Consider the following 15,948-nt stretch of genomic DNA (forward strand, 5'->3'; position numbering starts at 1 on the left):
GATTTAGGACTCAAATTTGGAAGAATATTGATAATAATGCTTAGAATAATTTAAATTTCAAATTTGATTTACAATTTTTAACTGAAATTAGGGGGGAAATTTGGGAGAAAAATTTGGAAAAGGCGAAAATTTTGGGGAAGGTGAAATTTTTGGGGGAAAAGAATCAGATATTGGAAGGATAAGTTGTGTTTTACTTTGGTAAGGTTAAATTAACTTTTTAGTATTCCAACGTATAAAATTTAATTAGTATCAACTAATAGGGAATTAATAAAATTAGATAAATTAAAGTAGTGTATTTTAGTAATTTTTCCTTATAAATTTGCATTGTTTTCCTTCTCTGAACTCTATTTTTAAGAAGCTCCGATTTCAGGTTCGTCAACTTTTATGGAGTTTTTTACGTTATTTGTATGTTTGTGCTTTCATAGTTTTTCTCTGCTTATAATTTATATATGCTTTGTAATATCTAAACAAATTAGCTATCTGTTTCATAGGTTTGAAACGTTGGGTCTAGGGTTTGTGATTTGTGAATTCTAAGGTAATCGCTCTTCAGTACCAAATTAGATCTGTTCCGTTTTATTAGGTTTATCTCATTCTAATAACTACTAATTTGATGGATTAAGGTTGTAAAAGAAAGTTGTATTGATAATCTAGTGGTAGATTTTAAACAATAATTAAGCCTTAAACCTAAGTAATTGATGCATGATTGGTGAATGCTGAATGATTTTTACTGTAAAGACATTGTTTTGTTAGAGGTGTACCATGCATGGGGTTGAGGAAGCTTTTTGTAGGAGGAGATTGTAACGGGCACATGAAGGTTTTGTTTTAGGTGATAGGAATGTGAGAGGAGTTACACTGTCGGGTGGTTTTGCTGGCCAATTCATGTTTTCTGAAGGAGGAGTACTATTTGGTAATCTTCTGTAGTGTGGATAGATTATCTGCTCATTTGGAAGGGTGATAGAGGTCGCTGGGAAGACTGCGAGTAAGAATCTCACCACTCAATATAGGTTCTTGGTGATGGATTTGAAGATCAAGAGGACGAAGAAGAAGGTCAGGAATGAATGATCAAGGATCAGATGGGGCAATTTGACCATGACCAATGCCCAGGAGATGGGGGAGAAACTGTTGGCAATGGGGGCAAAGGGGAGTTGTGAGGATGCGAAAGTCATGTGGTATAACTTCTGGTCTCTAACACTAGACATATCTTGGGAGAAAATATTAAGTTTTGGATATAGAGGATATGTAAAGCCGATGCCAAACTAGCTTCGAACTAAAGACATAGTTGTACTTGTTGCAAGAATGTGTACGAGAATTTGGTGTGTACACACATGAATAGTCAGGGCTGGATAAGTCACATTAGTAATAGGTTGAGTTAACTTGAGTAAGCCTCAAGGGGAAAAAGTGTTAGGGACTAAGAGCTCTCTCAAGAGAAGAAACCTTTTGTTGTAAATTGACAAATGTGGATATTAATGTTATTTTTTGTTGTCTATGTTGATATCCTGTTTTCTAGGTTTTATAGTTTAATTCTTGTTTCTCAATTTAGCTTTTGAATCTATGCAAGTAAAAGAGGGAAAAGTTATTGCAGATTCTTTTGGTCATGGGATATTCAAATGAGTACATTGTTGAACCTGTTTCCTTTTTTGATGTCCTTCACACCCCTCCCCCTCTCCGAACAAAAGATAAAGTAAGTTTTCAAATATGACGGACCCTCAGATTAAAATGAAATATCAGTCATTTCACTATGTGCTACGATGGTGTTCCTGAATTTGTTCTCATTGTTAGCTGTAGCCGATTATTTATTCTCTTGCTCTTTTTATTCTAGAATTGCACCAATGCATTAAAATAGAAGCCAGTCCAACAGAGCATCATCTCAACATGCCCAAAGGCACAAGTGTGAATTCCTTTTCCGTTAACCAGTCAAGAGCATCTCCTTATTCTTGCAGCTCAGATAATTCTGACCTAGACTCCAAGAAATCTCTACCATCAGTTGTGAATGAAAGAGAGTGGGAAGAAGCTAAGTGTCCAATATGTCTGGAGCATCCACACAATGCTGTCCTTTTACTTTGTTCTTCACGAGACAAGGGTTGTCAGCCTTATATGTGTGACACAAGTCATCGACATTCTAATTGCCTTGATCAATTTCGTAAATCATCTGCCGTAGGAGCTCAACAAGGCGAAGGTAATGTATCAGGAGCTGTGTTCCGTAGACAAAGTCGGGGACAAGCATTATCAGGAGCTTCAAGGTCTCATATGCAGAAGCAACGTGAGCTTACCTGTCCTCTTTGCCGGGGACATGTCGAAGGCTGGATTGTTGTAAAAGCTGCCCGTAATTTCATGAACTCCAAGACAAGGAGTTGTGCCCTGGAGGCATGCAATTTCTCTGGTAACTATGCTGAACTAAGAAATCATGCAAGGCAGGAACATCCCTTGGAAAGGCCATCTGAGGTTGACCCTATGCGGCAATCTAATTGGACAAGATTGGGGCTTCAAAGGGAGTTTGAAGATGACTTCCTGGCTTACCTGCCTCTTGAACTGCCTCTTGACACTGGTCTATTTGACGTTCTAGATAGTCACTACTCAGAGGCTGACGCGGGATTGGAAATTCCAGTGGATGTCGAACTTGAGTTCTGTCTCTCTTTCCTGAGTGAGTCTGCGCCTTCCCCATGGGATTGGTCTCCAAGCTATGGTGGTAGGAGGACCAATCGACCAGAGAGTGGTGCTAGACCACAAAACAGGAGATCTAGATTCTGATAACAATGAACTAAGGCCAACAAGTACAAGAAACACAAATCTGTTGCCAGGGCACTCAAATTGGTCATGCTTTTAGTGTATGGGTAGAGTTTAGGTCTTGACTTTATGTTATTCATGTTATCTCTTGCTCTTTTATTACTGACCGTTATAGTCTCGGTCCATGTCTTCCATTCTTTTCTTCTTAAAATCTGAATTCCAACTCTGTTACAAGTGCAATCTTTCTTCTACATGATAAAAGGTTCTGTTTTATCCGAAACTTATTAGATCGTAAAACGGGTTTTGCTTAGTATCTTCCTGCTTTTCCAGTCTGCAATTCTATTTGCAGACATGGAAACTATCCAAGTGACACTTCTGTTGCATGACAATTTTTCCTGCACTTCTGGGTTTAAATGTTCATTTGACTATTAGAATCATGGGTAAAATGTCAGTTTGATTGGAAATATATCACATGGAAGTGTAGAACCTAAAAATAATTATATGAATTTGATTCTTGAAACTACTCAAGTTGTTATAAAAATGAAATGGTGTTTATGTAAATTAGAATGAATGGAGTAGTATCCCATAGAGTAAAATTTTGCAAGTATCTACTAGTTTTATACTTTTAACTAATGATTTTGAACTTTTGACCTCGTTTGTTTCACTAGGTTCTGAAAATGGATGATTTTGAATTTTTGACCTAGCTTTTTTCACTAGATTTTGTTTCATGGGGTAAAGGGTCAAAACTTTTTGTGTGTACATCAAAAACACAGCCAACCTCCCTCTCATTCTTCTTGAAATGGTAACAGACTAAAGTAACAAAAGCCATCAGAATTCTAAATAAACATATTTTGAAAGTCAAAACTAATAATTGAAGAGAACAAATTGTCAAATTATTTGTGTCTACAAGTGAATGATAATAAGCAATAGCACACATCCAAAATTTTATTATACAGAAGATGTTAAGGCAAAACTGGAAGACTAAGTCTTAGCATTCACCATAAAACATACATTATTAACTACATATAAACTCTATGTACTCCTTCCTGTTACCGTACATTTGTCATCAGCTACTCTGAACTTCAAATCTTCCTGATGGAGTTCCATACATTTTTCTTGGCACTGTATAATGACGAAGCCTCTTTCTTTTTCTTCGTCTGCTATGTTGAAAACGAAATATTTGTAATGGAGTTTATCGTCGTGAACCTTCAAGACCAAGCCTTGCATTTAACCAATTACAAACCTCATCCATTTCCCTTGGCACTGTGTAATGACCAAGCCTGCAGAAGAAGTTGGTAATTCATGTTAATCTTTTATACATGGCGAGAACGACTACTTTTCTCCAAGAAAGGATAAAGGGGCTACCCATCATAGGCTTTGAATTGAAGATTCCTGAATCCAGCTGAGCTCAAAACATAGGAAGCCCTCTCTCCATATCGATAAGGAACAACTTCATCGCCTAACAAGTTCAGATAACTGTGTAAGATGGATATGCAGATTGTATATACTTCACATGAATCACAGTACTCAATCTGCACTATAAGCTGGTAATACATTATAGAATATTGTTGCATCCTTCAAGACAGCTAAGTACTAGCGTAAAATAGCATTTTAAGTAGGTCGTACATGGGACACTAATTCACATTCCTTAACTAACTAGCAGCTTTCTTTTTCTTGGTATCGTGGAATGGTAAAACGATCAAGGCAGACTCAGGACACTCTGTACATCAGATCAAATGTTTAGGTCTTTTAAGTACTCTAAAGGACACAAACGTCAACGTTTTATAACTATATTTGCAAGTGAAAGTACATACATTTTCCATGACATAGTAGAATAGGTAAAGATGCAGCACATCTTGCAGCCTCATGTGATCCTTCAATCTTGTTCCTCACATTCCTGCAGAATGTCAGTTGTTAACTCCTAAGTAAACTTAGAAGAGAGAATCAAAAGAGCTATGGTTTGAAAAATGATTTGCACACCTGGAACCTGGAAGCCAACCACTGAGGCCTATGACAGCCCTCAAGTTGACAGGGTAAGGGTTTCCATTTCCATATTTCCCGTGGGCAAAGCAAGTCGCTGAGTAGAGCGCAGTGGCTGCGCCCATGCTGAAGCCTCCGATACCAAGTTTAACTGTATAAGACATAGTAATCTTTTAATCAGACAAATAAAACAGTCTGACTGAACAATTTCAAATAAAAGGACTTAATTTCTTAGGTGTCGTCGATTTAGCATTCACATGATCAGTAGTCATCAACTTAGTGACCTGATTTTCATACAAATAGTCTCTGTAGTTTTAATAGTCTATAATTGTGCATGGTAAAGAAACTTACCATCAGCAGGTTCAGTTGACAATAAGTTTGCAATATGTGCAACGGACGCCTCTAAGCCTTCAAGATCATTAGTAGTGTCATCAGAAAGTTCTCCCGCGTCAAACCCTGGAATAAGATGAATGTTCTCAATAAATGGAAGTTATAAAGGTAACTAACTATGTCATAGTTGTCAGGTTCATTCTTACATGCAGTGCAAGGAAATCCACCAAGTATTGCCACGGGACGAGTTGGGGCAGTTGGGCATATCCATTTGATCTGCAAGATTATATAGACAACAATCATCGTCTAGGACGAGTACCATCTAACCACATAAATCAAAAATGTTATCTGAGTTACATCACTTACATTAGGAAGGGCTAGGCTTTCCAAGAGCTGAGAAGAACTGCAAAAAGAAACAAGCAAATTAGCCGATACAACAAAACCAACTTTTCTTCTCTTGTTTTGTCAGTGAACTCACACTTCTTTACAAACTTTATTCTAACAATTAGTACAGTAAACTCCACTAAGAAACAGAATATCTAGCTTGTAAGTGATGTGATTATATTTATAGTTGCTTTTACATTTCGAAAAGTGATAAAAGGAAGAAATAGCAAAGAAGTTGTTCTAGTTATTTGTATAATAGTCCATCATATAAATGTGACATTCTTTTTCAAAAAAAAACCATAAAATGTTTGTCTTAAAAGCAAAAAGGAACCTACCTAGAGCCATTATCACCAAGACCATGTAGCCAAACCATTGTAGCCTGGTGTTTTCCTTTAGGCCTCACCACATATGTCCTTCCAAACTCCATCGTCCTCCTCGCCGTCCTACTTCCTGTCATATTGTTAACCAAGTTAATTACTTTAACAAAGATATAAAAAGAGACTACAAATGTAACAAAAATGCTACTCTCATTGATGAATACCACAATGTCAAGTTGCTTTTTAGAATTTAAAGCCAAAAGTCCTTAAACTAAATTGTTTCTAATCGAAGCGACAAAGGTCTGAATCTCAGTGCATAGTGCATGATGACAGTATAGCCAAAAGGACCTTAAAACACTAATTATAACCCTTCTAGAGGATGACACAATGCAAAGTCCGTGCGCGAAGAACCTAAGTAAAAGAAAAGCTATTAAGTTGCAAACTAACCAGAGCCCATTGAAGGATTTATGTAACTCATGTCTATGAAATGCAACTTTCAATATAGTTTTGAAAGGCCACCTCTCTTTACAACAAAATAAACTAAGAAATGATGCTAAGTTGAAGAAAACACAATGTTTTAGTCTCTATTTATAGACAAAGTAGTAGGTCCAAAATGGAATAATAAAACATGTGAATATACAACAACAACAAAGTATGTGTATAACAGCTGCAAATTGTGCCTAAAAACTCATAAAAAGTAGAAAGAATCAATGAAAAAGAAGTGTAAAACAGAGGGAAAAAAGGGTGCAATCTTTTCAACCGCGTAAATAAGAGAATCAAATGAAAGAAAAACAAGAAAGAACACAATTCATCCGTTCATTTCCCTTAAGAAATTACAGCATGAAAGAAAGAATCTATGCCATAGAAGAGGAAAAAAAAAAGTTTCACAATTACAAGGAATAATACCAACTTGGTATAAAAAAAAGGAAAAAAAATATCTTTCTCTCAATCATTTGTTTATGTATTTTGATGATGATTTGATGGATACCCATTACCTTCTTAAATGTGTGGGTTATCACGATAGTTTAAGCGTTTAAACATGTAATTAACTTTTCGAGACAAGTTTTCAAGTAAATTTATTCCTTTTTCCTTTTTTTTCAACTTCTTAAATGTGTGACACAAGTCATCATCATGATAGTTTAATAGCCTAAGTGTGTAACTGATTTTTCGAGACAAGGTCAAGTGAATTTATCCCTTTTTCCTTTTATTTTTTAATTTCTTAAATGTGTGTAACAAATCATCATAATAGTTTAAGCGTTTAAGTTTGTAACTGACTTTTTGAGACAACTTCAACTGAATTCATGCATTTTCCCTTTTTCTTTTAAATGAAAAAAAGTGAAGTCTAATATATGATGATTGCAACATTGTTATGCATTCAAGAAATGCATAAATGATCAAGAATTTGAACAAAGTGAGGCATATAGGGCTTACCAACTAAGAATTGTTTAGGTGGAAGGGACAAAACATGTAAAAAAGTAAGTGAACTTTATACCATCTCTCTATTTGCCACCTATTTGGGTATTTTAGTCCCTCAAAAGTCACTTTCATGTGGTTACACAAAGTCTCAAATTAATCATAAGTTTTTTTTGTTTGTTTCAATTGATGGCTGACTCCACAACAGAAGAGCAATTCACCTATCTGTCACTCTGTCTATCATGCAGCAGATAATTTTATTTGAGTCCCATCTATACAATAGGTTTTGAAGTTGGGAAAAGGCTAAAAACTGTTACTTCACCACTCTTGATTGCTCTGTGTTCTAAAGATTCCCCTTTGCTGGGGTCAGTCATACCTACAATATGTTTTAGAATTTTTAGTTTGTTATTTTCAAAGGAGGTTTGTAATAATAAGTAATCGTTTATTAAATGTCTATCAAAAATAATTTTGGTTTCTGAATATTTGAATCTTTAACCCTTACCATAATTATACATTAACTTTACCTTTTATACTTCAAGTATTAAATAAGGGTCGGTAATCTCAAATATCCATTGTTACTCCCTTTTCATTTTATATACTTTTTTTTATCAAACAAGTAAAAAAATTAAGGTGAGTTTTAACATCTGTGACCATTACAAAGCAATAAATACGAAAAGAGAACAATACATGCAAATATTTATAAACAACACAAAATTTATCTTAAACAAGCTAGGAAAGTAGACCTATCAGCTGTGTACGATCCAGAGTATGTCAGTACGACTTGTGATTAACAGATGTCTTGCTCGTAGTTACGAAAATCCCCTCAAGTCATGCGGTATCTATGCCTCATTCTACGAGCCGTACTCAGTGACTATGACTGGCTCGTAGTGTGAGTCGTGGTTCCTGGACCTAGATAACTCACCATTTGAAGTGCACCTTACGACTCGTAAGTATGGCTCGTACTTTGAAAGTGCCACTCATATATTGGCTGATGCTATTCGTCAATTCGCTTATCTCACATTGGTCCTGATTGTTTCAATCCATTTGAAGATTTTTTGAAGCTTTACTGAACAAGTTTCTTTTGAACTTTTACATAGTTCAGGCACTTTGAGTGCTTCAAGAATTTTGGTAAAAATATTGTGGTCTAATAAGCCATACAAATAGGTTGTTACAATATTCGTTAGATGTATTTAGAATTTTTTATATACAGTTAAATTTATTAGATATCCTAAGGTAATTGCATCTACCACAAGATAATATGTCTTCTCATAATCAATGTCAGGCCTTTGAGGAAATTTTTTGTGCCTCAAATCATGTTTGATGTCTTACAACTTAAACCATTTTCATTGCAATTTTCGCATAAAGTCACATTTGTACCTCACCGACTTGACACATTGAGGCGATTGGACTATTGGACTATTGATACAAAAAAATTACGTTATTCAAGTGAAGTCAATTTTGTTTGAATTGCTTCCTTTCATTTTGATCAATCATTTTTCTATTTACATTCATCGAAAGAATTTAATTCTGAATCGTTATCTTGTTTGCATTATTTCAATAGCAGCATTATAGGAAAAAATTTGTCAACCATGATATGATTTTGATTCCACTATTTTCTTACGGAGACATAATTTATTGAGATTTCTTCATTGTCATTATTTTCAAGTATTTAGACCTCCCCGGTGGTATCATCACTTGTTATATCTTGGGAATCTTTTTGAATAATTGTCTCTGTATTATGATCATTTGTTTCTTTTTCCTTTTTAGGATTTTATCCTTGAAATCAATTGGTCTACCACACTTTAAGCGGGTACATCAACTCAAACTTGAACATTAACAGCTGGATGTGATTTAGTAAATGAATCAATATACCAAGTGAATATTTTTCCAAACATCATCTACATCTGTGTATACACTGATTGTACTTAGCCTGCTGAATATACATTTATTATATATATAAAATATACAGAATTTGTATTTACTGGCATGGTTAAAACTGTCAAGATCTCATTTCTCAAGGCATGGGCCCATAGAAGATGGATTCCTCGGCCCATTATACGCCTAATCTTTTCACCTGGGCCCAAGCATCATGGGACATGGAATAATACTGAATTATGCTATTTTCTTGAGTACTTCTTTTATTCAAAAACAAATAGTAGGAAGTACTCTGTTTCTTTTTAAAAAGTTAACATAATAAAAGACCTCGGATATATAGGTTAAAATCAGGTGTAATTTGTTCAAGATATACTGTATTCAAGTGGATTCGTATGAATCTAAGATATATAGGCAAATCTTTCTCGCCTCCCTCCGATCTGTCTCATCACTCTCCTATGAATCTCGTATCCTAGATACATGTGAATCATACTAGATACATACAAATACATGTATCTAATGTGATTCACATGTATTTGGGATACATGACTATCTCCCTCTCTTTATCGCTCTCCTCTCTTCCTAATTTAGTGTATTTGGTAGCAAAAATACATGTATCTAGGTGTATCTTCCTCAATATATTATAGAAAACTCTTAATTAGTGGTAAGATACATAATTTTTTGAAAGTATAGATAGAATCAACATCTATGGTATCAATATATGTCTAATAAGGTGGTTTTCCTATATTAAAACTAGTTTTTCCAAAACCATATTCTAACGTTAACATTTTCCCATCGAGAATCAATAGAAATTTATGCTTTTAAACAATGATTTTTCCACCAAATCAGTTTATTTGGGAAAACTCATGATAATAAATAGATTCTTACTAAAATATTGGGAAGCATCCTGATTTTTTTTCATATGATAACACTACTAATTTTTTTCTCACAGATTCAATCAAAATTTCTACATGAAAAATTTTAATGAAAAAAATAATGATTTTAGTAGTGTAATAAAAAAGAAAATAGTACTCCTAAAAAACAAAGCAAAATTAAATGTGTCACAAGAGAACTTAGAAATATAACTAATGATGACAATAATAATAGTAATAGTTAGTGACAATTGTTGTTATGTCTCTTTTAAGAGTAGCATTTGTACAAGAATCTCACTTGACTTTCACAAAATTATAAAGCAATTGATGATGTTGCATGTCATTAACAAATATCGTTACTCAGAAGCTTTATGTGAATATGGAAATCATAATGACTTCATCATAAATCATAATACTTGTGAAATTTGGTGATGTTACATATTTAGATATGGATTTATATGAGTTGTAAAGGCATACACCATCATCAAATTAGTGGACCTTACAGTAATGTTTGAATCAGTTTGTTAATATACTTAACTATTTTATCGAATATATGCTACTTCTGACACGTATTAAATAATAATTAACCTAGTTGACTTTAAAATTGGAATTTCCTTCTTTTTTTTAATAGAAGTGTGGAATATTGTTGGGTCATCTTTTCAAGTAAAAAAACTAGACCTTTAATTTTGTCTCCCTTTTGGAGGGGACTTAGAGTTATTATAGTGAAAAATCTTGAATGTCAACTCTATTACCCCACTAAGAAAGAAGAATCAATCAGTCATGACATAGTATATAATAAGTATATATTATATATCACATTGATTATTCTATCTAGTGATGAAATTTAGGTTCATATTTTGGGTGGGGATAATTTTAAACTTAATGCAAGATATTCTGTTGGCACTAGCTCCTTAGTTTTGACATGACTTTATAAATTATCAAGTTGTTTAACACTTGTGAATGATGCACTTGGGGGGAAAAAGTTGTTGATAAAGGAAAAAGGGAAATATTGGCCTCAAATAGCAAATGCCTTTTCTACATCTAAAATGATGCTAATCTCTTTTTTTCCTCTTTTTTCAATATATGTAGATTAAAGTGTTAAGAAAACAATATACAATACATATAAGTGTCATTTCATTCATATGTTGGGTGTGCCAATAAAAGTGTCACATGAAAAGATTAATAGCTACATACAAGTGGTAGGGATACTCTTGCTAATATAGTGTGAGATCTTTCCAAAGAAAATTATACGACATATTTGAATCAACGCGAATAATATCACATTATATTAAGAGTACCTATAAATTATCTATGAAAATGGTGAAATGACAATACCAGGATTTTTACTACCTTTATCATAACAAAGGGTAGCTTTAACATATACAAATCAAGAAGTTAGTTAAACCTTTGGTCTCATAATTACTGTGTGATCATATAGGTGACACATAGTAAATTTTAAAAAACGACTCGTAAATTATGAGAATGTGTCACGTAGATCAATGAAGAGACCCCATGAATCATGGTGATGGGCCACACAAAACTTAATCAAGGGAAACATATATTGTTAGGTGTTCGAATAAATCTCACATCAATAATTGATTAGATCAATAAGCTACATATATAATATAGAAATACCTTTAATGGGGGAAGACACTTCTAAAACCATACGGGCTTGATCCAAAACAAATACTATTACATTATATTAAAAATATTTTGAAAATTGACTTAATAAGATATTTTAACCGTTTAAATTTTTAAACGAGATCGATCACTCTCCGTTTTTCTCTTTACTTTTTGTATACACGGTTGCAATTCTTGCAGTGTGACCTTTATTCCCTATGCCATTTAGGACGGTGTTAACTAAAAGAGAGGTATCTCCCAAGTACAAACTCATAATAATTTTTTAACCCTATCTCTTGCTTATTTAAGTGATATAATTATATTAAGAGACAAAGAAAAGAATAAATTTTTAATTAGGTAGGATAATGCTATTCCAAGAACTAATTCCTCTTTCCCATTTTTTTTTTTTTTAAGTTATAAGAATAATACTTAATTGTGAGTATTGTAGACCAACATGAATCATGTGTCCCTCCGATCTAATTTTTGAGACGATTAAAGGGCCAAATATATACTTTACACTATTAAAGAACTAAACCTGGAGCTGACATTTAAATCGGAAATCGGAGAAAATTGGTTTGTCAGAATCATTTTCAATAGATTTTCCAACAAAAATTCAATATTTTTCATTGTATTTTAGTAAAAAAGTTCGTAAAATTTTAACTTTTTAAATAATGCAAAATCACCTGTTAAAACACGAATATGAGTGTTTCGAAGTGATGATATGTGTATTGGAGCACGTTAAAATAAATTTGATATTTTTATAGAAATTAAATTTGAGATGAAATTTATAATTTATTTAGTTGAAGGTATAAATTTATCCTCGATATTTCTTCTTTTCCCATGTCATTTGGTATGTATTATTTTATCCATCTACCAAGTGAGATAAATAGATGAATTATAATTTCAAAACTATGATTTCAAAATAACTTAATCCGCGAATCAAATTAACGTATTTGCCTTTAATTTTTTTAACTTTTTTTAGAAATTGTACTATTAATCAAAATGACATTTTCTCGATAAACAAATGATATAACTCGAATTTATTACCTCTTATCTATTGAGTTAGTCTTTTGATGATATTTTTCATCCTGGTTAATTAAAATTATTTCACCTGAATTAATCAAATTAATTAAATCAATAGTCATTGTTTATAAACCACCCTTGGTGCGATACTATAAATTCACTCATGCGCATATATTACATAAAAATATAATTAATCAGCTTTAAACATACTTATATTTAAATAATAGATTCCTATTATTACTTATTCGTTATTCTTCAGCAAAAAAAGTAAAAAGGGTTCTTTTATACATACTATTTAGGAAGTAATATGGTGTTTCTACTACTAGACTAGAAAAGACATCGATATCTTCCTCTTCATTTTTTTTGGTGCACAATTTATATATAGAAAGCATTTATTCTCTTCTTTCGTCTTATTTATTTGAATTTTTTACCGATCTCTTTTCACACTTACCATTAAAAGATGTGGTGCAGTGGATGAGGTTATTTCTATGGTAATTAGAGGTCTCAGATTTGAGCCCTAGATATAGAAAAATCCTTGGTAGAAAGTGATTTCCCCCTACGTAGCACGAACCTGAAATAGTCAGACTCCAATATAAATATCGAATACTGAATGAAAAATGAAAATAGAAAAGTCCCTTTTCACATCCCATTGTAATATACTTTGATATTCTTATTTCCTTTTGCCCCTTTTGAGTTTGGTAGATGTTCGTTATTCGTTCTTTGAGTCTCCGAGAAGCCAAAGTTAAGACACTTTGAGGTTCAAGAATTTATACTACTACCTAATTTTTAAATATTATTTTAAGTTTAAACGTACCTTATAGAATTACAGCTCATAAACATTTAGTAATTCAAATAGTATAATTTACATAAATTTCATAGTGTTAAAAATTATTAAGCTACTTACATTATTTTCTTACTCTTTTTTAAATTACAAAGTTCCTAAAAAATTATGAATTTTGAATACATCACTGAAATTCCAGATACATCACTGGACATTCAGATACATAAGTGAGGAATGTATGATGTATCAGAGAGGGATAGGAAATTCGGATATATCACTAAACTTTCGGATACATAGGTAAAGGATGTATCAAAGAGGAGAGGAATGTATTCGAGAGAGGATAAGGATGTATCAGCCAGAAGAGTGAGGTATCCAAGAGAGAATTTTTGAAAATTTTTAAATGATAAGAAATTTTAGAGATTATGATAAAATAAGATATGTAAAGTCTAAACCAAATTCATTTTTCATTTATCTCTTATTAATAGTACTAGATTGGTCATGGCCGTGCTGAGCACGAACTCAATATACTTGATTTTATATATATATATATATATATATATATTTCTTAGATTAAGATAATAGATAAACATACATGAAACCAAAATATTGATTTGTACTAAAGTTTAAATAGTAAATCCTACTACATATGGCCAATTTTACAGGTAACATTTACTTCGTAGACAACCGAATTAGGAAATTACCAAGTCCCATTTTGAACTATCAATTCACTTACGATGATGAATAATTATGGTGTTCATATCAGTTTACATGCATGTTAACTAATATTACGAAATATATGCCATCTTCACCTGTAGATACCGAGAAGCAATTCTAACTATCATCACATCTAAGACTAAAGCCTTAGTATAATTGAAGCGTTACATGCAATTCATGAGAAAACAGAAAACCTTATCAGTTATTCAGATATCTCAGGCATATCATCAAATATCCGAAAAGAATCAATGTGCATGATATTTTGTGATCAATCAAAATGTTCATATCTCATAATACAAATATTTTATAAAAAAAAAAAAGAAAATGCACAAGTATCCCCCTAGATTATTGCCAAAATTTTGAGACACACTTTAACTAAATAAGATCCTATTACTCCCCTAGACTTTTTTTTTTGTAATTTTGCGCACCGTTTATCTTACGTGGCACACTCCTTGACTTCACGCAATTGAGGCGCGTGGAGATATTTGGATGACACGTAAGCTAATAAGGTGCACAAAATTACAAAAAAAAAAAAGTTTAGAGGATAATAAAATCTTAGTTTAGTTAAGACGTGCCTCTGAAATTTCTGTCATAGTCTAACAGAAACACCTGTGTATTTTCAAAAAAAAAAACAAAAAACAGACTTACTCATAAATATAATGATCACTTGATGACCAATTTTTCGAATTTTGGTCTTCAAATATTTTAAGGTTTCCTAGCACTAACTAATTAAGATTTATTTTTGGATTTGGTAAAATCTACACATGAAATTTCAAGAAATCTTAGGCAAGAAAATTTATTTTTTCTTCTAATTATATTAACTTTTGTCTTCTACAATTATAGTAGCTTATTAAAAAATTTCCTATTATATTGAAATTTGCAAGATTTTGATATGTAGATTATTTCATTTCAAATTATTCTCACCTACTTACCTACTTTTCTCAATTAATTGATAAAGTCATTAACTATATTACTTATTAGAGTATTCATTTCTTTAATTTGAAATTTTTGATTTATTTTTTATTATTATGGTAAAGGAAGGCTATATTTTTTCTTAAGTATCTACATAAATTTATTTTGTTACTATAATTTAACATAATGAGGAGATTTGTTTTCTTTTATAGTATGACAAGAAATTAATTACAATATAGAAGATTTTTTTTGTATAAATAAGCAATACATTTTTTGGAGAACCTCATCAATTAACACCTCATTTTCACTTGATTAATGACAGAAAAAAAACTCTAGGGCGTCAAAAAATTTTGATGGCCAAAATGAAAAACGAAGATGATCTATACTCAACATTTCCAAAGCATTGAACAAGATTATACAAGAAAACAAGTGATAATTGGAAAACATGACATTAATGTGGGAATAATAATATTTTTCCCCATTGATAATCTTTCTCTTTTTTCTACCCTTCAATCGATGCTGTTGTTGATCATTTTTAGTCCATATGTGCGGGGAATGTAAAAGAAACTATGGACTAAAAAAGGATCAACAATAGTCTCAATCGTAGGATGAAAAAGAGAAAAGATTATCAATAGGGGGATGGGGGATATTATTATTCACACATATCAATGTTATATTTCCTTTGCTTTCTTGTATAAACTTGCATAGCGCTTTGAAAATGTTGAGTATAGATTAACTTCGTCTTGTGCTTTGGCCATTAAAATTTTTTGGCGTCCTAGAGTCTTTTTTTCTCTCATGACTCAAATGAAAATGAGATGTATATTGATGAGACTCAAAAAAGAAATGTATTGCTCATTCATATAAAAAATTATACTACATTGCAATTAACTTCTTGTCATACTATAAACCAAAAAAATCTCTTTATTATAAGTTAAAACTTTTTGAAGGATCCATTTAGAAATCTAATTAAAAATTTAATTTTATAAGTATTATTGTTAGCATATTC

The 15,948-nt window shown here is 32.2% G+C and overlaps 2 protein-coding genes across 3 annotated transcripts; one reads left to right on the top strand and one right to left on the bottom strand.

Moving 5' to 3' along the window:
* Positions 1–294: 294 nt before the first annotated feature.
* On the top strand, positions 295–3,004 carry LOC107005795. Of its 2 annotated transcripts, none has more exons than XM_015204448.2 (2): positions 295–370; positions 1,820–3,004. In XM_015204448.2, the coding sequence occupies exon 2, from the start codon at positions 1,873–1,875 to the stop codon at positions 2,746–2,748; it is 876 nt and encodes a 291-aa protein (XP_015059934.1). In that variant the 5' UTR covers positions 295–370; positions 1,820–1,872; the 3' UTR covers positions 2,749–3,004. The 2 variants fall into 2 exon arrangements, with proteins under 2 accessions (XP_015059934.1, XP_015059936.1); XM_015204450.2 differs by lacking the exon at positions 295–370 and adding an exon at positions 396–535.
* A 588-nt stretch (positions 3,005–3,592) lies between these two features.
* On the bottom strand, positions 3,593–6,368 carry LOC107005760 (acyl-protein thioesterase 2). Its single transcript, XM_015204419.2, has 9 exons — positions 6,183–6,368; positions 5,754–5,868; positions 5,401–5,437; positions 5,241–5,310; positions 5,056–5,160; positions 4,705–4,855; positions 4,539–4,621; positions 4,090–4,183; positions 3,593–4,004 (listed from the first exon to the last, which is right to left on the bottom strand). The coding sequence occupies exons 1-9, from the start codon at positions 6,211–6,213 to the stop codon at positions 3,917–3,919; spliced, it is 774 nt and encodes a 257-aa protein (XP_015059905.1). The 5' UTR covers positions 6,214–6,368; the 3' UTR covers positions 3,593–3,916.
* Between the last annotated feature and the right edge of the window lie 9,580 nt (positions 6,369–15,948).

Source organism: Solanum pennellii, chromosome 12 (assembly GCF_001406875.1).
Source record: "Solanum pennellii chromosome 12, SPENNV200".
In the NCBI taxonomy this organism is placed as follows: Eukaryota; Viridiplantae; Streptophyta; class Magnoliopsida; order Solanales; family Solanaceae; genus Solanum; species Solanum pennellii.

Bases quoted from the DNA above. Each gene is read 5' to 3' on its own strand.
- LOC107005795 (XM_015204448.2), top strand. From the start codon at position 1,873: ATGCCCAAAGGCACAAGTGTGAATTCCTTTTCCGTTAACCAGTCAAGA.
- LOC107005760 (XM_015204419.2), bottom strand. From the start codon at position 6,213: ATGAGTTACATAAATCCTTCAATGGGCTCTG. The intron at 5,869-6,182 runs GTTAGTTTGCAA...ACAATATGACAG, and splicing joins AAATCCTTCAATGGGCTCTG to GAAGTAGGACGGCGAGGAGG. The intron at 4,005-4,089 runs GTAGCCCCTTTA...CTTCTTCTGCAG, and splicing joins CAATTCAAAGCCTATGATGG to GCTTGGTCATTACACAGTGC.